This window comes from Cyprinodon tularosa, unplaced genomic scaffold (assembly GCF_016077235.1).
Source record: "Cyprinodon tularosa strain WSP-4 unplaced genomic scaffold, ASM1607723v1 ctg94, whole genome shotgun sequence".
NCBI classification, from domain to species: domain Eukaryota; kingdom Metazoa; phylum Chordata; class Actinopteri; order Cyprinodontiformes; family Cyprinodontidae; genus Cyprinodon; species Cyprinodon tularosa.
Window position 1 is genome coordinate 2,861,771 of NW_024039718.1, and position 25,061 is coordinate 2,886,831.

The 25,061-nt window shown below is 36.0% G+C and overlaps 1 protein-coding gene across 2 annotated transcripts; it reads right to left on the reverse strand.

Annotated features, from left to right (window-relative positions):
- Positions 1-554: 554 nt before the first annotated feature.
- Positions 555-24,852, reverse strand: prlra (prolactin receptor a). 2 transcript variants are annotated; one of them, XM_038274999.1, is made up of 9 exons: positions 24,694-24,852; positions 16,481-16,584; positions 14,107-14,239; positions 6,282-6,451; positions 5,152-5,318; positions 4,799-4,940; positions 3,876-3,978; positions 2,396-2,465; positions 555-2,301 (listed from the first exon to the last, which is right to left on the reverse strand). In XM_038274999.1, the coding sequence occupies exons 2-9, from the start codon at positions 16,551-16,553 to the stop codon at positions 1,231-1,233; spliced, it is 1,929 nt and encodes a 642-aa protein (XP_038130927.1). In that variant the 5' UTR covers positions 16,554-16,584; positions 24,694-24,852; the 3' UTR covers positions 555-1,230. The 2 variants fall into 2 exon arrangements, with proteins under 2 accessions (XP_038130927.1, XP_038130926.1); XM_038274998.1 differs by lacking the exon at positions 24,694-24,852 and adding an exon at positions 18,790-18,828.
- Between the last annotated feature and the right edge of the window lie 209 nt (positions 24,853-25,061).

The window sequence follows — 25,061 nt, forward strand, 5'->3', positions numbered from 1 at the left end:
TACTGAAGATGCATTTATAAACGATATCATCTCAGTTTTGTGTAACTCGTTTATAAATCTGAATTGGTGAATCTTAATTGCACATTTAACCTGCCAAAAAAAAATAGTGGTTACAAAAGATCCAACCACAAAAGAACTAACCATGTAAACTTGTTTGTCTTAGTGTAAAAAGAAAATAAACATTCTGTTTCAGCACAAAGTAGATTTATTAAAAACTCCATTTTGTTAAAGCAAGCTCTCAAAAATAATTTCGATGGCTGTATCTTTTGCATGCAAATATCACCACAGGTGTAACTACATGTATACATATGAACACACGGCTGTACTTTCTTATAAAGGGCGATCCAACAGTCATGACACAATTATCCCATCAAAAATTTCACATCTTTATAGATTTCTTCAAAAATCTTTTTTTAAATGAAAAATAGCTTTAAAAATCCTGGCTTATTTTTTCTTATGTTACACATCCACACACACACACACACACACCCCATCACAAATATTAAAAGACATATATAAACCAAATAAAGCATTTGAAAATAGTTTTTTTTTTCTGACTGGATGGAAGCAACATACACCAAAAGACATTCTCTCTTTCAGCATTTCTATAATGGTCCAATAGCAACTTTTAGCATGTGAACAAAATTTCCTTACATCAAAGTTCCCACTGGTGTTTAGTAGCTGTGATGAGAGCTGGTGGCGTTTTTATATCTGTCTAATGATTCCCGCTTCTACCAAGTGTTGTAATGGTCTGGGGCATATTTAAAATCAGCACAGAAAATACCAAAAAACATACAAACTTTGCATTGATTTTTACAGATCCACCCCTCAGAGGAAACAGCCAGGCAGGTACAATAGGAGCATCCCCTCACTGGGTCAATTGATCTATTTTCTTTTCTATTTTTCTGAGGTTTGCATGTCTACAGTACGCAGCAACCTTAAGATCTGTTTTTAGAGGTAAAAGCAGTGTACAGTTGACCAAAATAATAACTCAAAGTACCTCATAATCATAGATAATTCTTTTTTTCACAACCTGAATAAAGAATATAATTCTAATCGTCTGAAAAACATGTCTCTTAAAAATCAATGTTTTACCTTGAAAGAAAAATTAGAATAAATATTTCTGTGAAAGCATTCAGTGTCAGCATAGTTTTTCTCTTTTTTTATTTTTCGCTTCCTAAACTGAAAGTAATCTGCTTGCAATGTCCTTCAGCTGAGTATTTGCAACATCTAGTAAGTGGGCAGGCCAAACATGGTGGCGGTGTCAACGTATCCACTGGCGATCCTGTCATCCAGAATCGGCAGGGCGGAGTTAATGCCGACCATAGGCTTCTCTGAAGTTGGAGTGATGGATGCTGTGTAGCCATTCGATGTTGCTCTGCTTTCCACTTCTTCTTCACTAAGGCATATTCCCATCTCTTCCCCTGTGGACTCTTTATGAAGCAACAGCAGACCACTGTCATTGTTCACCGTCTTCACCCTGCTGTAATGCTCCGTTTGATGGCTCATGGTCCCGCCGTTTTCTTGGCCTGCAGACACAGGGTGAAGGAGAACCGTATTCCCACCACTGACCCTCTGGACCTCCACATATTCGGTGGACCTGACGCTGGGCGCTTGGACACCTAAGGAAGCTTCTGTGCGGTCACCGTGTACCCAGCTGATTTCGTTCTGAACCTGGAGGTGCTCTTTGCCCGTTGTCTGGGGATGGAGAGGATGTTGCTTGTGGTTGAAGTTGCACTCCCAGGGATTTGATATAAAGTCATTTTTAGTGCTGGGAGGCTGAGTAAAGTAAGAGGGAAGGGAGTCTGGGTTGAGCGGGCTATCTGAAAGGCAGTGTTTTTTCCCCATCTCAGGGGGGTTTGGTTGATTCATCAGGTTGTACCGGGGTAGTGGGGAAAACAAAGAAGGCGTGAACTTCCCCTTCTCAGAAATATCGGGGCTATTCTTTTCGTCACAGCATGCTAAGGGGTCTTCCTCCATGGCTTCCTCTGGGCTCGTTGGAACCCTCTCATCATGACTACCCTCCTGATCGGACTCTAGCGCCTCCTCTTTGTCTCCTCCGCCCTTATCGATGAGCAGGGTGTGGCTGTCACAGCTGCTCCGGCCAGAGTCATTGTCACAGGTGGAGTTTTCAGATTTGATGCTATCATCTTGAAGAACTTTGCTGTCTTCCATGATAAGTTCCTGCTCCTCTGGAACAAACACCTCTAGGTTTTCCACAATAAAGTCCTCATAATTGGATGTGGTTGGAGGGAAATCAGACACCACCAATGAGCTAAAGATGTCCTCAAACTTGCCATTCTACACATAAAAAAAAAAATCTGGTTAAAAATATGTCCTGAAGCAAAAAATAGTTTTAATTAGTTTTCAGCACAGTGAAGTACATGTGGATTACCTTGAGAGCTTTTTTATCAAATCCTTTGATTTTAGGTCCTGGCACCGGGGGCAGAACGTAGTGCTTCAGACTATACACACAGAAAGTTAGAAAGATCATTAGAATATAATTCCTTTAACTTCTGTATGTTGTAAAAGTGCGAAAATAAAATAGAGTATGAAGTTTGAAATTCTTGGTCATAACAGTAGATTTATTTTATTTATTCATTCTCAAAAAAAAAGTAGATAAAACCTAATACAATAGAGCCTGATCAAATGTCATCCTGCTAGTGTTAAATCTATATTATAATACTACTTGTCTCTTTAATAAACATCAACTCAATTTACAAAGAGAATTGCAAAGTTTCTCACGAACACAAGCAAGGCGACCAATTGATAAATGATCATTTGTCAGCATAAAAGCAGTATCATATAAAGTTTATGTTACTGCTTCAACCCCGTTCATTAGAACAAATTGTGAGCTACTACTGGGTTATTGGGTTAGATGTCATATTACATCTAAAGAAACTGACAATGAATTCAGCAGCAAATAAAACTAAATAATTGCTCAAATCACTGTACAGTTTTATTCCTATAAAGGAAATATGAATGTATATAAAACTGATGCAGACATAAAGTTTGGATTTTTCAGCACTGTTGGTCTTTAGTTTACTTTTATGCCTTGATAATTAAAACACAATATTAAATTACGTTGATGAAGATTCTCAGTCATCCAGGTCATAGTCATTCCGTAAAAGTTTCAAATCTTGGAAACCAAGTCCAGTAGATATTTTTTGAACTTTTACGGAATGTTAAATTACTGGAGTGTTTTTAAATCTCTTGTCAAAACCCACCTTTTCTTTTGGGCTTTTAACACCTAGCAAGACAGTGAGCTTTATTTATTTTTTTTAAATCTTCCTTCCTTTAATATTTCTTTTATCTTTTACCTATTTTTAATTTAGTTTTGTGAATTTTATTTCCCCATGTTTTAGCTGTTTTGTTGTTTTAACTGAAATGTTTATGTTGTTGTTTTTAAGTGCTTAACAAATAAAATTGAATTGGATTGAATACTCTACAACTTATTTGTGTGCAAAATAATATGACACTTTATCACACTTGTTAACTCACAAACATATTAAAATTGTTTTATGTAATTTTATGCATCAATACTCAGCCACACAATAAAATGAATAATAATAGTTCTATTTCTTTAACATACTTTATTTTTTGAATGTTTACTTCTTAGTTAGATTCTTTAGATTATGGCTTCAGGAGTTGACATAATTTATTATTATGTATTTTAAAGTCATACTGTAAATGACCTAAACTTTGTTAAATGTTAGAGGCCTTCAGTTAGATAAGTAAAGAATGTTGTAGTTTATAAACTGTCAGCAATGAGAGGGAGGTTTATATGCCAAAACTGCACTAGTTTGATTTTCCCTTCATTTATTAAAGTATGTTAATGTATATAATATCTAAACACATAAAACATGAACTCTTACTTGTGAATTTTCATGTATGACAGCCAGATGAAGGCGAAGGTGAGGATGATGAAGGCAGCAAAGACTGCAATAAGGATCCACATTGACCTTTCTCGTGGGAAATCTAAAAGAAACAAACCAATAAAAACAGATAAATGTTTCCATTCATCCAAAACCTCTTCATTGCTACAATTTTTATTTTTTAGATTCAAGTATTAAATCTTAGTGGACATGTGAAATACTGGGGGGCATTCAAGGATGCTTACCCTGACGAAACACTTTATAAATGAATTCATGATTTCAAAACATGCTTGTTCGGTTTTCTTTGTAGTTAATCACTTACTTGTGCCTATTAGGATAAGGTTAACTAAGCATGTAGGTCATAGATGGGAGTATGGCAAACATAGCAATGGTTTTCAGTAAAAATAAACCCTCCCGCAGCTTTCTACATAAGTGAATTCACACAAAAGCAAGTTGCAGAAGTCCACCCTTACCAGAAATAGCTAAAAATCCACTCCTCAGAGTTAATAATTTATTGTTTTATTAAAGGAGAATCCGATTCATGATATGTTAGATGTTGTTAAATCTAGTTCGGATATCTTGACTGTTTCAGCCAAAGTTTTGAAACCTTGCAAAAGCATTTATATTATTTTCACCAGCTGCAAACTTCAGGGTATTTTACTTTTATTTTGAACAAGTGGATTGAATTTTCATAACATAGTGAAAGCAAAATGTCAGTTATATTTTTATATATATTGTAATTGTGACTTTAAAGGATTTTAAACATTAGAGACAAATGGAAATGACTATCACAAAGTTGTGCATAATTGTGAATATTAATTTTGTTTCTTCAATTCTCAAGAGCAAAATCCTCCTAAAATCAAACATTTGTTTCTGAACAGATGATGGGCATGTTGTGTGCAGTGAATATCTAAAGGTCTTACAGTCCGGAACTTTGACGAACGTTGTGCCACTCCATTCACTCCAGAAGCCATGATCAGGCTTGCATCGAACCTGGACATGATATGTACTATCTGGTCTCAGGCTGAAAATGTTGAACACCTTCTGCTGGCCTGCAGGATGCACCTGAAAAAGAAACAATGTAAATAACAGTAAGATAAGTAACTAAAGCCACCATATTGTATGTTTTGTTGTTGTTTTTTTTACATGAAACTCTTTGTGACATATGAGTCAAGCCTTTATCATGAGGGTTTGGCTAAATGCCAATTTTCCACATTTGAAAGACAAATTCTCAAACCACCGGGCTACTCCATCCCACTGGAAAAAGTTTCCTTACCTCCCATTCATCTTCATTCTCCAGCTTGATTCGGAGCTCGTAGATTAGAGTAATCCAACCCGAACGGGTGTCAGCCTTTTCAGGAGGTTCCCAAGAAACTCGAAGGAAAGGCCAGTTTGTGTCCTCTATGACAGTCACTGTCACCTCTTCTGGAGGATTTGGCATTACTGGGGAGAAAAATCGGAGAGGACATCTGATTTACAGACCTGAAGAGAAACACTGAAAGTTTGTAGACTACAAATGTTCGATGTTGAGATCAGTGAAATAAGCTGACATTAACTGATACCCTTTCCATTTTTTTTTATTTAGTAAAGGTTGTCATGTATTCATCCATTTTCCATCACACTTATCCCAAGCGGGGTCACGAGAGGTGCAGGTGCCTATCTCCAGCTGTCTACGAGCCAGAGGCGGGGTAAACCCTGGACAGGTCGCCAGTCCATCACAGGGCAACACAGAGACAAACAACAATTCACGCATACACTCGCACCTATGGACAATTTAGAAAAGCCAATTAACCTAACAGTCATGTTTTTTGGGCTCTGAGAGCAAGCTGTGGGAGGAAACTGACATTAACTGGTACTCTTTCCAATTTATTTTTTTTTTTTTATTTAGAAAAGGTTCTCAAAGTTAACATTATTTTTGTTGGTATTTCCAAACTTCTTCTTCCAAAACAGTCAGGCAGTGAATACCTTAAAAAACTTTTAAAATACATGAAAAACATTACAGCATTAAAACTTGTTCCAGATGCTTTGCTTTATTCTGGGCTTTCTCTGATCTACACCAGTTCAAAATGATACCTACAGCCCAAACTACTGCCACCATTTTTGAACCCCTGGTATGGTTTCTTACAGTAGGTCTAAAGCCACTGTATCCAGAAAGCTCAATTTGCGACTCATCTGACAATCAAATGTTTCTCTAACAGACTTTAGGCTTCTCCATTTAGGAAGACACAAATTTCCCCTTTGCCTAAGGGTAGAACATTTTGAGCAAAGGCTAACTTCTTGGCATTATCCTTCTACATCAACACAAGTTTTATTCTTTCAAAACATATTTTCTACCTAAATTCTCCCAGTAAGACGTATCAGTGTTGTAATATCGAACCTTTATAGCATACTCTACTTTCCACTCACCGATGTAAACGACATCTATTTCAACGGGATCCGAAAATGCTCTACCCAGTGCGTTGGTGGCCACAACGGTGATGTTGTAGGTCACCCAGATGGATGTGTCATTCTTGTTAAAGAAGCAGGAGTTCTTTCCAGCCGTTTTGTAGTCGGGACACTCGTACACTGTGTCAGAGCTGACAGAGGAAGGAGAAGAGCATGTATTTGATTCTGCAATGTTACATGGGGAAAAACCAGTGCATATTATTTGTAATGCAATCTTTAGAAGAAAAAAAGTATATTTAGGAATGAACCAAGGTAATACATATAAAAAAATGAAAACATTTATTACAACTAATAGGAGACACTGGAAGAGTTAGACCTAAAAGGCCGGAAATATCTCAGTATTTTGACCACACTGCAAACCTTTCATTCCATCTTGTGTACTGATGTTACCTTGTGTTCCGTTTTGTTGGTATAAAGAAACACTTAGCAACCACTGAGGGCTAAAACCCCATTAGACCTGTGGTAGTTAAATGAGCAGAGGCTTTGAGAGTTGGTTTTGAACACATGGGAACATCTTGTTTTAACGGTGGCAGCAGCTGCTACTGACAGAGCAGAGGACTTGCAGGAAGCACTTCAATGCTAATCTAGATGAAACGTCTATTTTCAGGTAGTAGGATGAAACTCCCAAGCTCTTCTTTATGTTTTATAATACACTTGGATTAAAAAAATACAAGAATAAGACTCAAGCACAGATTTAAAAATGAATAGAGAGCTTACTGTCTTTCTAAAAATCTAACCTGACATTGCACATTAGAGTCAAATCTCTTAACCTAGGCTTGTAATAGACTGAGGACCAAGCTTTTAAAGCTCAGATGACTTTACCCATAACAAAATTGGTATTGTTTAGAAAAAAAAATTAAAAAGACAAAGATACCGGTAATAGAATATTATTTACAATTTAAGGGAAAGAACACACCAGTTGCGTACCATTTTTTAATCTCCAATCCAATTTAGGGTACGACTAGGCAAGGTGAAAAGATCTGCACAGATTTTTTTCAATTGTTTCTCTGTGCTACATAAAAATTAAAAGTTTATCTCATTTGACTTGGACAGATTATAAAAAGTAATTAAAAAATAAATTTAAAGAACACTAGTGCATTCTATAAAGGAAAGCCCCACTTTATGAGTCTGTGCGTCATCTCCAACTAGAACAGATAGAGATTGTTCTAATGCCTATATTAAAAACATGAGAACTACGCCTAAGAAAAGAAAAGTGAGGTCATTCTCATTCTTTTTTTTAGAGAGATACGCTGCGCTTACCTGCTCTGTCTGCCCCTCATTATTTTGTTTTTGTGAGGCTAAAAAAGGATCACTATTTTAGTATATCTGTTGTATCTCCTCCTAAATTAATTACTTTTTTTTTTCTCGAGTAGGTCGATAAACTGTGTTTCCTGTCCCACGTTGTTTTTGTGAGGCTCAAAGAGGATCACTACTTCATCCGTATTTTTTCCCTCCTGAACTCCTATCGTGGGTAAAGTATTTTTTTAATGTTTCATTTCATTGTTTCATTTTCATTTTTTTTTTTGTATGAGTCTATCCTAGCTATATACATGATGTGCACTATTTCTTTATGCAATTAACTGATTTTACTTTGTTGTGATGTTGTGTACGGTTGTGATCATCCCCATTGATTCTCAATGAGCACTAAACACCACAACCTCGTCCGACACGATTTTCTGTCGCAACAGGCTGAAATTCAGTGTGTTCTGGCCTTTAACTGGGTCTCAGAAAATATTTTTTTATTAAATGCATAAAATATTCAATCTGAACACCAATGTGAAGTTAAACAGTGGAATGACATGTCAAGGATGCTCTACAGTTTAAGGTCTTCTTTAAAGAGATGTAAGTTGATCTAAACAACCTGTTGCTTAAACTGGCTCCCACACTTCCTGGGTACAAACCACAAGGCAAATCCAATGGATAAAAGCCACACTTCAAACCGCTCTTACAACTTACATAGCTGGTATCTGAACAAAATGTTATGAGCACTGATACTGTGGGTTTGTACAGCAAGATAGAAAAAAAAAAGTTTAACAGTGATTAGGGCAAGCCATTATAAAGACCTCAGAAACTATCTGATAGGAGCTGATACGTGGTGTAAAGAACGTTCTGGATCAAATTTTTTTTTACCCTCCAAAAGAAGGTTGGGAGAGATAAGTTTAAAAACCAAATATTCAAGGGGTGAACAGGTAGATATGTTAAATGTGTCTTTGTCTGGTTGAGGAGAGTTTTGAAGTTAGGAGTCTTCATCAATCTGTGGCACGTAAACTCTTTAAATTTAGGGCTTTGCCACTTTTGTACCATGCATCCAATTTTTGAACATGTATGTTGCTGCTTATCTTCAGCAAATGTAATGATTTTGTTATTGAACAGATGGCCTATTGAACAGCCCTGTTGGAAAAAAAAAAGCTGTCATATGTGGACACACTGTATAAATCCCATGCACCTTTTTCTTCCTTTGGCACTTTCTTCCTTTGACTATTTGAGCTGATCTAACGAGTACGTTTCTCCACTGTGAGATTAATAAAGTCAATCAATCAATCGAAGTCCATCTACTATTTCGGTCCCAACATCATCCTGTTAACACAATGTCCTGTGATCAACGTAGCATAAGAGCACCTAGTGTTGCGTCTGAGGGAGCAATACGTCACATTCTACTGTATCACATGTCTAATGCAGCTCAAGTTAATCTGAGACAGATGTATTTCGATCGCTGGTACTAGTTCAATGGATTACGATTCTTTTTCTAATATGATCCCTGCGAGTAATCCAAGATGGACATATTTTATGTACATATAACAAAATGCAAGACAGTGACAACAGTGACAACCCTGAAAACTACAACTATAAAAGAACAAATACATCATAAACTAAACAAAAATATATGGCATTGTGGGCAAATATTAAAGCAAAATCTTGAGGAAATTATCCAGCTGAATATTTACTCTGGACATGCTGCAAAATAAGTGGCTTCAGAAAGACAAAATCAATGTTTTGATATAGCCACTTGAAAACCTTGATCTTAATTTAACAGAAATTAAGGACGGTGCAGAAATAATTAACCAGTTAAACTGGTTCACTCTGGAAGAATGGATCGAAATTCTAGCAAAATATTATAGGAAGGATAGAATAACACAGACTCAAGTAAAAGACAATTCTACCATGCTCTAAGAAAATTAGCAAAAAGAAAGATCTCCCATAAATTCTCACTTATTCAGGCATTTAATGAATGGGAATCATTTACACAGTCCTGAATAACCCAATAATATTTTACACTTAGTCAAATAGAAATTTTAGATAATAAGTTAAATTAATTTCAGACAGTTTAAAGAATTTCACTGTGGGCTGGTAGATGATATAGTCAATGTTTCCAATTAATGTACATATATGGAGTTATAACAAAACCATTTTTTGTTGAAGTACAATAAGCTAGAACATCATAATAGATATTTATTGATTGCTCCAATTGTTCCTTAGGCAAACCACACTGCTATTGTTTTCTCATTAAGTGCAGGGTGTGTTCTGGGCTACTGAAAAATGATACCAATAAATTTTCTCTGCACTCAGCTCTCAGGCCACGTCTAGGTTATTGCCTGATTTAATGAGTATATGAGGGAAAACAGCCATTTCTAACAGAGAGGTCAGCCTAGGAGGTGAGCAACAAAAAAATGAACCCACTTTCTCAAATCATTTTACCACAGGGACGTCCACGAAAAGACAAACCACTTATTTCAGCTCTATTTTTCCTTGATAATGGTGACGTTTTGCATAAATCTTGCAGATTCTGATTGCAAAAAATATTCTTCTAAGATAAGAACTGAATTTCTATCAGAGAATTTTCCTGCTTGTCAAAAATCATGTGGAAAGAAACTTTTAAGATTTGTATGGGTTCAACATTACCTTAGCCTTAGAGAAAAAGGAGACCAACTGTGTAAAAGTATCAAAAAAATTGAAATACATAGTTAAAAGATGTATTTTTCTTTTTTGTAGTGTAATCGGCTGGACCATGGCCTCGGCTGAACACATCAGGATCTTGAAGCAACATTATTACCACAAAGAGATAGCTAGTGATTATTGAAAGAAGGTTATACTAAAAGGTTATATGAAGTTAATATCTTACCAGAAGTAGATAATTCACTTGGTGTGTTCATTGAGCACTGTTGGTCCGGCTGAAACTGAAGCTAACAACAACTATAAGAGGGGCCAAGACTTCTAACATTTGGCAGTAAATGAAAACAGTATTTTCAGGAGTTTTTAGCAGATATTTTTTTCTGAATTGGCCGTCTATTCGAACAAAAGACAACTAATAGGACAAGATATACCAACAGTAATCTTCCTGGACTGGGACTGAAACATTTAAAGTCTCTCCAGAGATGTTAAAAGGTAAAGAACTTAAGAAATGACCATTTAACTAAACCTCCACATCATTCTATCTTCATACACAGCAGTATTCTTCCATAAGATGAGGAATGCTTTCTAAGTTTTGCTAATGTTTTGATCTTCTTGTTTCGTATAAAATCATTGGCCGTGCACTGCCTCTTACCGCCAGTGTCCATGTCAATAATTACTTGCTCCTTTGTAACCACCCAACGAAAAAATGAAGATTGATTAAAGGTTCACAAAATAGGGTCTTTAAAAGCTGATTATTCATATATGTTTTTTAAATTGGTCTTGGTCGTTCTCGGTTGAGCCATTAACTTTGACCACAGGGAACAACTCAATCTTAACTTATACTATAGATAAGGAGAAACATCAACTGCAGATTACTTCACAAATTCTGAACTGTCTGAACTTTATGGCATTAATATTTATCTTATCAGTTTTTAGTTGAAGTTTCATATCCAACAGACAATCTTGACAATCAGTCCATTCAAACTAGCAGTTTACTTCTGGTATCAAATAGGACCTTTCTGATTTTAGTTTCCATTTACTTCCTTATTAGCATGTATTTTAGCTAAGTGGATTAGACTATAAAGGAAACCAAATCCACTCTCCTTTTCCATATCTGTGTTTCATCATTACCACCCTTGCTCACCTTTTAAACTCTACCTATGCAGGAACAGGCAGTGCTGCATAACCCTTTACAATCTTTATCCTCTTACGCCAGGCTGCTGCCCTCAGTGATTCACACCATGTGGTTCACACTCAATGGTTCACCGAGAGGCCAGCAGGTGAAATATGTAACCACCACTCTGTTAAGAACTTCTCACAGATCAGTATGAATGATCTTGTATGCTTATGTTTATATCTAACTAAGTAATAAATGTTATATTTTTCAGTGTTCCAGATTATAATATCATCTACAATTTAATAGATCTATAATTTTACAGCCATAAGGCTAGTAAGGAAATCGGGATGCTGGTTAGACATCTTGAAAAGTTGAATATAGTCCTGAAAGAAAACCTATTGGCTGCTCAAAATGACTGAATATTGATTAGGAGGGTCAACTTCCAGGAGGTCAGTGATAATAAATATACAAGCCCTGATCTACTAAAAGATTGTGTGTGTATAAACACATGCAAAGTTGATAGCACACACAAAGCTAACCTATTAGATGGGTGCAGCCAGAATTGTGTCTGTGACTATTCTCAGAATAGTAGATGTGATCAATTTTTACATGTTTGGGTTCATGAATTAACAGAACATATGTTGAACATCAGAACATGTAAAATACTGGGAGAAGGGATTTGCATATTGTTAAAACTCACCACTTAGAATATAATTTTTATCTAACCTGAAACAGATTTCGCTTTTTTGTCTATATTTAGCACGTTTGGATGACAGGTGCAAATACTCACATGTCTGCAGCCACTGTGGCAAGAGGAGAGATAGGCGAAATCACAGATAACGGAGAGAGGGATTATACCATAAATGTGTCAATATATTATGGCGGATATATATTGTTTATCGAGCAATGATCTTTTATGAGAAAAACTCCTTGCAACACTGCATTTCTTGCATGTGGATGAATTATTTCAGCACACCTTCACAGTTAGTTGTATCTCCCAAAGTAGATTTTCCGATGTGCTGTCAAGTGGGCCAGTTTCACTTCAAGAAAGAAAGAAAGAAAGAAACTGGGTGTTGCTCAGCCTTAACCCTATCACTACATATGTTTAATTCCAATCATTGATTAACTGGAAAAGTAGTTTTGAACAAGTTTGTGTTTTGAAAATGGGAACATTTTTTAAATGACCTGCAGCGCTCATGAACATGAAGGTTCCCTTTTTTTCTGTTTTGTTATTGGTAAAATGTATTGCCATATAGGAAAATAAGTGGCTTCTCTCTGTTGATTTTTTATGGTTTGTCTTCACACAGCAAATGGAAAGAAAATGCACAATCTGCAGCAGCTCCTTTAACCTGGCTTTCTTGTTTGTAAAGTTATTTAATAGGAACAATGTTTCAAGTAAGGCAAAATATAATCAAAGTATGTCTCCTGTTTTGCCATATGCATTGTTGAACCACTTATTTGTAAATCTTTGACACTATCAATATCATACATCCATACTTCCAAATTATAATTATATAGTACTTTGTGTTGATTCGTTATATAAAATTCCTTTAAGAAACATTCAACTTTGCAGCTGTAAAGTAGCAAAAAGCATAAAAGTTGTATGAATACAACTTTAAATCAATGTATTAATTTATATTTGTTGTCATTGTATGTGCTGGAAACAGATACCTAACGTTTTTTTTAAAGAAACAAAGAGTTGCTGTAATTTCAATTATATTGTTAGTCTGAAATCTACCTAATTTGTCATTCATGTAGAGTTGTAGGCAGTTCCCATTAAGAATCTCTATTTCTCAATGACAAACATGCACATACATGCACCAGTTAGGCTCAATAAGCCCTTGCCAGAAAGGAATGACTATGTGTGCATTCCTAAGCCTTTTTCCATCTGTATGCAGCTCCAAACATGCATGTACACTGTTATTTTATTAGAACCTGCACAGCTCTTGCTTTTAAACTTTTCAAAAATGCTTGCTTGTGGCTGTGCCACAACCAAAGCAGAGGAAAGTTTATCTTTTAGTTAACAAAAAAGTGGATTGTTCCATTTTAAAGTCTCAGATTAAAGATTTTTTTCTTTACTTTTTACTATCCTATATTTAGTCTATTTAGACTAGACATGCTTTGTCTTTTTTAAGAGCATGTAAATAATATTTTAGAAATACTGAAAATACAAAACATGGCCGCTCTCTAACTGGCTCACAACTATTGATGCTTCATGAGATAATGAAGCCTTTCTATATAGCATCAGCAAATGTCAATAAACCAGAGCAACATAAATATTATAAAAGACCTAGGAATTTACATTATACACATTCCAAAGGATAAAGGACATAACTAAAATTCTGTCAAAAGACCATAAAAAAGAAAAAATGTCAATAAACTTCATAAAAAATAGCAAAAAGACCAGATGCTTCTATTCAAATCATGATGACTAAAAATATACTAAGTAGGAGGCTACACAACATGTGATACATAATGCTAAATCTATTATCTTTATTACTAACAATAACCATTTCCTCTTTTGAAAATGTTTCGAAAACAAAAAACTAACCAAAATCTCATGCTGTGTTTTCCTTAATAAACTATTCATATAAAGAAAAATTGGAACGGGACGTATCCAAAGCATTGACTGATACCAGGTGTAAAACCTGAGTCTCTACATATCCACCTCCATATCCACAGCCCATAGAAAAGGTAACACTATATTAGACAGGGGCATATGCTGACTGTTTTACTTTGATGTGGTGCATTAACATCACAACATTTAGAGGGTCTTACTTTTCTTTGCGATAGTACAAGGCATAGGTGGTTGGCAGCCCTCCATCAGAGCCTGGCTCCCACCAGCAGGTGAAAGTCTCTTTTTCGGGAGAGCGACAAATTATATTTTTAGGTGTCCCAGGTGGGCTGAAACCTAAAAACAAAATAAAAAAAAGTAAAAAAAAAAAGGTTCCAGAAAAAGAATTACCATAATTTCAATTGTAACCAAGTATTTATAGGTTATTAATTATTATTAATTTCGATATATATATATATATATATATATATATATATATATATATATATATATATATATATATATATATATATATATATATATATATATATATATATATATATATATATATTGGCCAGCTAACATTCACTCATTTCTTGTTCTTGGATGTCTTAACTCCTCAGCAGAAAACACTAAAAGTTTAAGCCTGCATGAAGACAAATACCTGCCTTGATTTTAAAGACCCCAAAAAGGGGGGGGGGGGAATCATTAATGATGTATGGAAACATTTTTCAAGATCTTTTTATCCAATTATTCGCTTTCCTTTTTATCATTCCTGCTCTTTCCTTTATTATAACCGCAACATAAAATTTATCAAAATGCACATAATAATATTTTTATAATAAAGAAAACATTTGAAACTTAAAGAGTATTTACATTAAACTTAAGGATTTAAAGAGTTTCTGGTACATTTTATCTGCCTGGAAAACAACATGAGTCAGTAAACTAGACCTGCTGTCATCCAGACTGAAGAACAGAAGTTGGTAGAGCACTACCTTAAAATTGTTTTACTCAAGTAAAAGTTAAAAAGTATTTTTGAGTACTGAGTAACTTTTGGATAATAACATCAGATTTAATGTTTATACATGATGCTGGTAAATAGATTGTGTGCAAGATCTGGCATTTTAAAAACTAAAATGCCTAAAAAATACATATAAATGTTATGAATATAAAAGAACAAAATATGCAGAAGAAATACTTTGTAAAAGTATGACATGCTAACAAACTTCCACTGTTAATATCTACTGTTTAGCTGATTTAGAATAGTTCATATTACTCACATAGGACAGTAGTCAGAGACGTTGGAGTAGTAAAACTTTAAAAGACTATTACTCAAGTAAAAGTAAGAAGTACGGCATAGTAAACCTACTCATAAAAGTACATTTTTTTTACTCAAGTAAATTTAACTGAGTAAATGTAAATAATTTCTACCCACCGCTGCTAAAGAAGCACACAAGCATACTACCAAAATAAAATAAAACAGATTTCTGTACAAATTGCATTACATTTAAATATTTCCCCTTTTTGTCAAGAGCTTTATGTTTTCTCTATATATCCTTTCTCCAAAAAGCTGCTTCTTGGTTGGTGTTTTGTGTGTATCTCTGCTGCTTTGCTAGGATGGGCATAACTTAATGTTATCCATCTAGAAATGGTACATCTGGTATTATAGTTCTGACAAAAAGACAGACGGAATGACATGTTTTAACAATTAAAATAGATTATGAAAGTTTAGTATAGTCTTGTTTTTTTTAAATAACATCCAGTGTTTTTCCCTATGAAGTAAAAAATAGATAATCGGAATTCTCTTTTCACCAGACTTTTCCAAACTCCATATATTTAAAGTAGAAAGATGATCAACACTTAGGCGCTATTAATGTGGAACATATGAAAACTGCATTGGTAACATGGAGCTTTTTGAATGCAGCTGTTCCATCAAGACCTCACAGGTTGCACACTTAACAATTTCCAACAAGACAACCAACTTTTAAAACTTTCACACTTACATTATTTCAAGGATCAAACTGAAAAGGAAGTAAATTAATTTGAATCTCTTTTTGAAATCGGGTTGCATTGGATTGATTTAAATATTTATTTTTTAGGAAAATTTGTCATCCTGTAAAGTGCCTTAAAGGCTAAACATTTTGTTGTTTAAAAAAGATGAACAGAATAAATCTGATAAAGAAGACAAAAAGAACAGTGTTATAAACACTAAAGTTAACAAATGAACAGAATGAAAACATGAAGGCGTTACATTTAGATTAACAGGTGCAAATCAGCTCGAACTAACTGCTCTATTAGAGTCATTATTTCCTCCCACATGGAGGTGCATAGGAGCAGCTGAACATGGATTCATTACAAGTTGGAAAATTGATTTAACTAACAGACTTTGAGAATAAACGAAACAAAAACAAAGCATATTAATATTGTTGTTAAAATGCCTCCTAAACTGAGGGAAATGCAGTTTAAAACAGGTCAGAATTGGTTCACATTCTTCACAGATTAAAATGATCATTAACAACGACTAAAAACAATGGATCTATAAGTGGTCCCTAATTTGATTAGAATGTGAAATTAATGCAAAACCAAGTGCAAACTTACTCTCTCCTGCTGCAAGCTGGACAAATACTAGCAGCAAGCTCAGCACAATAACTCCCGCAACGTTCCTCATCATGGCAACACAAAGTCTCTGCTGTCGGTTGGAGCTGAGGAAACACAAACAAAGACAGGTGAGCGTGTCAGACTGGCTTATCCAGGAACTTGACCAATCAATAGACCCATTACCCATGATGGTAAGAGAGAAAGTAAAAACCGTTTGCAACAAACACTCAAGTTCTGACTAAGAGCCAAGCGATGCACACAAGGATAATATTAATACCATGCATACACATCTGGGACAGATAAATACTATTGCAGAAGACTTGCTATTAGAGAACAAAAAAAAAAAAACATAAAATATTGTATACCTTACAAACAAGGTCAAATGTTTACTCTTAAAACATTTGTGCAGTGATTTAGAGCAGTCTAGCCATCCTACCGAGTGTTTAAGAGATAGAAAGTGAATATATGAAAAAAAAAAGCCTTCCAAAGCAAATGGATGTTTTTTGAAGGATTAAAAAAACTAAATAGACACATTCTCTCAATGACTGTCTGACTACCTCTACCAGCTGGCACATGCAGCGTAACTGATTGCATAACCTGAGTTAGTGTTAGAGCTCCATGACAGCAGGAGGCTGGATATTATTGCTTGTGATAGACTAAATAGGCTTCCCCGTTTGCCAAGCTATGATCGGATGCCTTTATTGTTAATCTCTGTTTGAAAGCTTTTCTTTCTAAAATGATATATAAAATGAAATGTGACAGAAGACCAAAGAAACAGCAGACACATAGAAAAATGGACCAAATAACGCCCTCATCTGCTGTTCCCTAAAACAAGGATTTAATGCTGAGACCCCTCTGTGAAGCGCCTCCTGTGTAAGACACACAGACCTTATGATGCAAATGAACCTTTCTATGAGTGCTATGGATTTTTATGCAAACACATGTAAAACAAAACTGCCTTCTTCTTATAAATCCCCCTCCTTTTAACTTTTTACAGGGCATAGTAAAAATGACTGTTTCTCATCTTCAATGAAAAACATGTCTTTATTACTAAATAAATAATAAAACATTAATTTGTATGTAAAGAAATATCACTTTTTGTTTGTCTGCTACTTTTTCTACCTGTCTACACAGTCAACCTGTTGGTCTCTGGGATTTTGCTGTTTTTCTGGTGTGAGCTTAATGTTACAGAGAAGATCTTTGTTGGTGGCTGAGCTGACCGGTTTTGCTGCACACCTGAGAACATTTCTCAATCAAGATGACTAGCACGAATATAAGGAGGCAAAGATCGTCTCTCTTTGCCTTATGATAACCCCCTGAAGTATTTCAGCCAAAACCAGGAACAGCTTGTTGAATTTTGTCTTCTTGTGAATCTCATTAAATCAGAGTCTGTTATTGTTCAATACAACAGGTACATCTCAGTTTGTCTCTTATCTTCATGGAAAAGGTCTGATCTGTGTGGAGCAGCTCTCAGTCTTCATCACCTACCTACCAGCTCTTAAGCATGACGTCTTTTTCAAGTACCGACCCTCTCAGATCTCACTCACATTCTCCTGGATCTCTGGGGTTCAGTCCGCAAAGCCCACTGAATCAAACCCCTACAGATCCATGCTACCTCCCCTTCATCTCTCAACTAAGCAAATCAATCAGTCCTTAGTTGTCATCAACCAACTCCTTCCTCATCAGTCTGCTTTCTCCCCTCAGACCAACAAGAAAGTTCAACTGGCTTCCTGCAGTTCTCCGCTTCCAGATTCTTGTTGCTATCACCACGATCAGTTAAAAACCCTCTGATTAACAGATGGAGCAATTTATAGAAATGTTCTAGGACCTGCTTAACAGAACCACTACCACAGGGTCTACTCCCTCTACAGCCAACTGCAACTGCTCCCGCAACTTCTCATTTTCTTTGCCAAATCCCCCCACCCGGGCCTTATGCAGGTGAAATTGGAAGATTCCATGGATTGCTGTTACGTTGTTTACTGGTTTTCAGTCGGTCTTTTTTGTTTGATAAGGATATAATCTCCTTTGTGAGCCCTGCAGTGAGCTGACGCAAGATTTGGGGGTGAGTTTCAAATTCAAATTTCAGCCAGTATCAGACTTTGCCACTGAGTTTTGAACTCTAACGGCCTCTTTAGCCTTGAACCCTGAACCGTTAAAGAGAGCTTTTCTTCAAGCCTTGGATGAAAGAATTAAGGCTGAACTAGCGAGCAGAGAGGAGTCTAAAACTCAAGAGGAACTAATATTCCTGACTGTAAGGATTAACAATTGATTTGCAGAAAGAACCTGGGCAAAACAATGGAATAATTTACCTCATTCCTAATCTCATCTTCCAGATCGTTCACATATTTCCAACTCTTCCTGGCCAGATCTGGAGGAACCGATGCAGTTTGGTGGAACCCAGTTTTCACCTGAGGAACAACGACGTGAAAATTTAACTCTTCCTGTATTGCTTTCTCTAATTGACTCCTCTCTATGACGGGCAGGACATTGCAATTAAAGTTTGGCTATCAACTTATGAAATGAACCTAAAGGCTTCCAATCAGAAAACTCTCTCCCAGATTCATAATTCCATTTGAAATCCAGGCAGTGCTCAATTGCACTGCGGTTTGCCTAAAGCTGGCGGATCATAGAAAGATTCATCTTGTTTTTTTACGTCTCTTATTAAGCCTGTTTAGTCCTCTTTTCTACCTTCAGACCAACAACCAAGTTCAACTCACTCACTGTACTTCTCCATTTCCATTCCTGTTGCTTTTGTAAACGAACCATTAAAATTAACTGGCTCTCTGAGATTCTGCATGTGGTAAAAAAAAAAAAAAAAAAAAAATCTACAAACCAACATGACACAACCTGCATGACAGAACATGTTCCTTTAATGCTATTCCATACGGCGAAACCCAGCTAATTACCAGGTTGAAAACATAAAGGTGTAACATCTAACTTAGGAGTGGCTGTTGCTTTCACAACTATGCCATTGCAGCATTGTATGAAGGTTGGAGCACATGGATACCTTAGCTTGGTCTGCTTAGACGATTGGGATGAAATATTTTCTTACCAACTCTGCTGTTAACTTCTTTACAAATGTATCTCTAACTTGTTTACTCTTTAGGGAGGTTTAAAGCTGCTCCAAACTCATTTTGGAAGATGGAATAATTAATTTTTTCAAAAAGAAAGGGGGAAGGAAAACTGCAATTACATGTAAATTTAGTTTATTATGATATAAACTGGATATACTCCTCCTATTTTACAAATATGGACCACTTTGTGTTGGCATAGCATGTTGATATTTTTCAAAATACATTCAGGTTTCTGGTCATAATGTGATAAAACGAAGCAAAATTTTTTGAGCTATGGTAGTGCATAAAGGTGCTACGTGCTTTTGCTTTGTTTGTTTCATTTTATTGCTGCATAAAAAATATCCCTATCTATCACAAACTGTTATTAGAGTTGGGTTTTCTACGAAAGGCCTTTCATTTCCACCTGCAATATAAACGTCGTACAGGGAAATACTGTGAAATGGGTGATTAGACATGCTCTGACCCATCTGACCCATGCCAGCAACTCTCTGGTTGCAGTTCACAGCACAGTAAGAGCCTCCAGCTAAATTCCTCCTGGTTCATATGTTGCAATGCTGCTCAGGGGTGTGGCTGCCTGGGTATGTGTCGTCAAGTAGCATTTGCGATAACATTAGCTTAAGTCTGACTTGTGTAATAGCCGAAGATGTGTCTGAAAAGGTGTTTGAAATCTTTCTATTAATACATTCATTCTGGAGACACCTTGTTTCCATGCTGCCACACTGTAAGAACCTTAGGACACAAACCATATCCAGCTCATCTTTATGGTGCCTTAATTTTAGGAACGTCACCATGATCTGATAATTGGCATTAAGATCAAGGCGCAGGATTAGCCTCCTGCTACATATAGCTGTCTTATGTAACCAGTAGCCGAGACTGCGGGCCTTAAGCTGTTGGCCATGGCAGCAATGTTGTTGTTTGGTTTTTTTTACTGAATATAAGGGTGGGACATAATTATAATGATGTTGCAATCAGACAAACAGTAACTTGGGAAAAATCAAAATACAGTTTTCAAAATATGTTACTTTTATTTTGAAGAAATATTAAATTTTTAAGGGGGTGGGGGGGGGGGAGTGATCCAAACCACCAGGGACATATCTCAATTGTATCTTGGATTCAAATGGATGCAAACCTTTCTAAAAGTTATATTAAAGTCTTTTTTTCCAGTCTTGGGGATTATTCAGGTGTTTTCTGGAAAATGCAGCGTTGACCTTTGTGTTCTGTTTGGCCAGGCATGCTTTTCACTATGGAACTAACCGATGGACGCCATTTTTCTCAGTTTGTTTCTTGAGACCACTGATGCCTTTTTGGAGGAACTTTGGTCAGGTGGCTGCTTAAAAAAATTCATCATTGCTTCATGTTTTCTCCATTTGTGAATAAAGGCTCATTGTGGCTAATCTTTATGTTCCTGTTGTTGAATTTCCTTATTTCAGAGCGTGACATGCCTCTTTTTTATATATATATATTTTAGCCTATCTTTAGATATTAACATCTATTTGATGGAGAAAAAACATGAAAAAAAGAGCAAATAATTTTTTTCACAGGACCATGTGTATTCGCTGAATGCCATTCAATCGTCATTAGATATTTTATTTTTTGGGTCTTTAAATAGTTCTGGATTTCAGCCTTTCGGTTCCTGACTTGAAACACCTTTAATTTTTCTTTTTAAAGGGATATAATTTGCTTCCACTTACTTTCCTTCAGCTTATTTGCATTAAATTGCATCCTGAAATGCCTCATCTCTGCGGAGACCAACCATAGCACACATGAGGAAGCCATATCCAGGCAACAGCATGCGCAACATTCAACCTAGGTTTACTTGATGTAATATGCAAGTGCACTTTCACATACGTCTCCATAGCATGAGAATGGACTGACGTTACAAAATAACTGAATGGTATGTGTGAATGCTGTTTAAAGTAATAGTAACATGTTTTGTTCTTCTGCTTCTTTCTACCTGATAAATAGGTATGTCTCGTGCAGAAAAAAGTAAAATCATTTATCAGATATGTGTTAATTGTTTTGCCAAAAAGAGCACTGCAAGTAAAAGACAAAACAAAGAAGGCAGATTTCAGATGAATTGTTAATGAGCTGTGTCCTTCTCTGGTCTCTCAATTTCAGAAGGTGAGAAGAGGATGTATTAAATGGCGTGCTGAGGGCAACTGTGAGCAGGGGGAGGTGTCGCCTGGCGGCACACGGCGACACCTCTCTGTGTCACCGAACACCTTTGCACAGATGACGCGTGCGTAAAGTTTCTCTCTCATGAATAGTCAAAGCATTCTCAGGAGGGTAGACCGACAGCAGAGTTTAAAGCATTCCTGTTTCCCAGAACTTGTTTGTTTTCCCCCAAAGATTATAAGAACAACCAGAGGAGAGCACAATATATCTTGAATGATTTACGGTGCATTTGTGTATTTTAGTTTTTTATTAACTTAAGTTTAGTGTTGTTTGAAAAAAAAAAAAACTAATGAGACTATTTGTGTTCTTGGTAAGCTAATACTTTCTGTAACGCTGAAAAGAAAAAAACAAACTCTCAATTTCCAGGTAGTTGATAGAGTATTTACAAACATAAACCGTAAAGATGATGTTGTTCAACAGGTTTGGCGTGACTCAAATACGATTCGTTATGTCAACAGACCCTCAACTGTTTAACCCTTTATGAGTGAATTTATGGTACAATATGTTTTGTGATTCTGGATGCCAAGAACATGCAGGCAGTTTGGCAGAAGGAATAACAGATACCAGAAATGTCTGAAACTTCTCCTGTATCATAAGCTTGACCTGAGAGCCTGCTCAGACTGGAACGAACTTAACACTTCCAGGTATTGTAAAAAAACCGGTTTTGAGCAACAGCACAAACAGATTTCTAGGAACTATGTTTTCCTCCCTCATATAGGTAGCCTGGGTGAGGGAGCAGAAAAACGCAAAGCCGAAAGGTTTAAAAGGCTTTCAGGAACACTGAAATGGTACCAACCCATGAGCCATTGTATATTCTGAATAAAGTGAAAATTCTGGGAAACGTTTAATCTGTATCAGGGTGGTTATTCTATATCAACCTAACCTATGGTATGTTGCGGAATTTTATTTATTTATTTTTTTTAAATAACATGTATATTTAAGTTCAAAATACATCAAATTAAGCAGAGATATACTAAAATATGCCAGAAAACTAAAGATACACTGATTCCCTTTACACTGATACTTTTAAACAGGAGTTTGAGAAATTGAAACGTGCATCGTAACACGCGGAAGTTCATCTATTTATAGGTAAAAGAATAATAGCCGTTCTTAGGTTGGATTCATTTAAAAATTATGTTTGTGTTTGGGCATCGGGTGGGAAATAATTAAGGAGGCAAGTTTAAAGGTAGAAAAAGTTTGAATATTTGCAGAATAAAACACATATGTGCTTCAGGGTAGAGCCTTTCACAAAAACACAAGCACAACTTGAAAGTAAAGATATGCAAAAATGTGGGGGTCAAGAGAACTGCTTAGAAATTTGTAAAAAGAACTGCAGGATTTTCTATCTTAGCTCTGCATTTTAATGCCTGCAAAATTTCCCTTCTTGCCCAACGTATCCTACGTCTGGCAGATTGAACATGCTAAATCAGCTTCAAGGACAGCAAACACACCCTTCCCTTGTTGAAGCCCTAATGATCCCACTTATCTTAAGTCACATGAAATCAAAACACCCGTTACAAGATAAAAGCACCGGCTTAATTTATGAGCCATTTCTCCCACTCTGGCAACTTTGTTGGAGAAAGCAATATTAGTTCAGCTGCTTTCGGACGCTTAAGCCCAATGTTTGAGTTCATTTATCTGCCAGAGAAGCATGCACATGAAAACAAATCTACATAATTGTCAAATGTGGATCTGATAAAGGTGACTCTTTTGGGAAGTTTTAGTGTGGCTTAGACTGCACGCCACTCTTTACATTGAAGGAATCTTTACTTTGAAGGTTTATTTACAGCCAGGGATGCAATACACGTTATATCAAAGAGGATGAGTCTGTAATTACTTTTCAGAAGCAATATTTAAGACTCATCAGAACTTAGTTGGGAACCAATTTAACCTCTAATAATGAAGAAGGTATTTGCTGGGTCCTTTAAATAAATAAAACCCCTAACATTTCAATACTTTAAATAGTTTAAAGCTTTTTAAATGGTTTATTCAGGTCTTGGACATTAGCTGCGAGGCTGAAGTTAATTAAAGGCTTGTGTCGGACTTAACGGAAAGAGTAGTAAACTGCCAGGTAAGTAACAGAGTAATCCAGTATTGAGATGATCAGCCTAGTGCTATAAAGGGGGGGAAACTTCTTCCACTCTTTCCAAACCTGACATAGGTCGGTATACAGAATGAAGAGGAGAATAACCCCGGTAAACTCTACTGCAACCCTGCATATTCCATCCTAAATATATATATATATATATATATATATATATATATATATATATATATATATATATATATATATATATAGAAAGATTTTTTTTATTAACATTTTATTGAGTGCATTTTCCAAAATTGATATACATCCATCACATCCATTTCCTAGGTAGACCTTACATAGGCAAATTAAATTCACAACAGTCCATGCTTGAGCTAGATGACAATTATACTTTTTGTAATTTTAACATTTTATCCTAACTCACATTCCTTCATGGGAAAAAGAAAAAATCCCATCACCTCCTCTTTATTTATGGATATAAGTACACTTTTTTTTTCTTTAACAAAAACAAAAAAAGAAAGAGAGAGAAAGAAAAAACACCCAATGAAAAGAGACCAAAACTATAGAAGAACACTCTAAATGTTCTCAATCCCAATTTTGTCAAATGACAAACTCTGATCTCAGTTTTCCCAATGTTTCTTAAACTTGCCAGATTTTAAACTAAAAGGAAAAAGTTAGCCTTTCCATTCTATAAATATTATGCATTACTTCAACCCAACCTTCACTTGTTGGAGGATCTGTTTTCAGCCAATTCCTAGTTCTAGCTTTCTTACTGTCTACCATCATGATCCTGAAAATATATTTATTATCCTCTGAGGTTGTCCGCTTATTAATCCCTCTTCCCGTGTATAAAGTGTTCCATTCTAAATATTTCATAGAAATTTAAAATAAAGGTATGGGAATAAAATGAAATTTACCGGCAGCTGAGTCTTCCTGGTTTTTCTTGGACAGCTGGGGAGGTGCGCACACGCTCGGCTGGACCGTGGGAAACTGGTTAGACGGCAGTCCGGTAAGTGAAGGACGCGCGACTGGCACCGTCCCCGCGCCCTGATGATCCAGAGGAGGGCGGGTTGGTACCAAGGAGGAGCTCAGCCTCCACGCAGCGCTGCGCAGCGCAGGACCCGCCCACGGGTTCCTCCTCAGAGAGCTCAGGGACTCAGTAACAGATTAGAAATAGCCATTAGAGTATTTTCAAACTTTATCATTAAGGATATTTCTTTGTAATTACATAATTATACTATCTCCATCTTTAAAATTTTCCTGATATCGGAGTGAATTTTTCCAA

What these genes read in the sequence shown, in the direction of transcription:
- prlra (XM_038274998.1), bottom strand. An exon ending in AATAGATGTCGTTTACATCG is followed by an intron (nt 5,319 to 6,281) that starts GTGAGTGGAAAG and finishes TTTTCTCCCCAG; the next exon opens with TAATGCCAAATCCTCCAGAA. An exon ending in TCATACATGAAAATTCACAA is followed by an intron (nt 2,466 to 3,875) that starts GTAAGAGTTCAT and finishes CTGTGTGTATAG; the next exon opens with TCTGAAGCACTACGTTCTGC.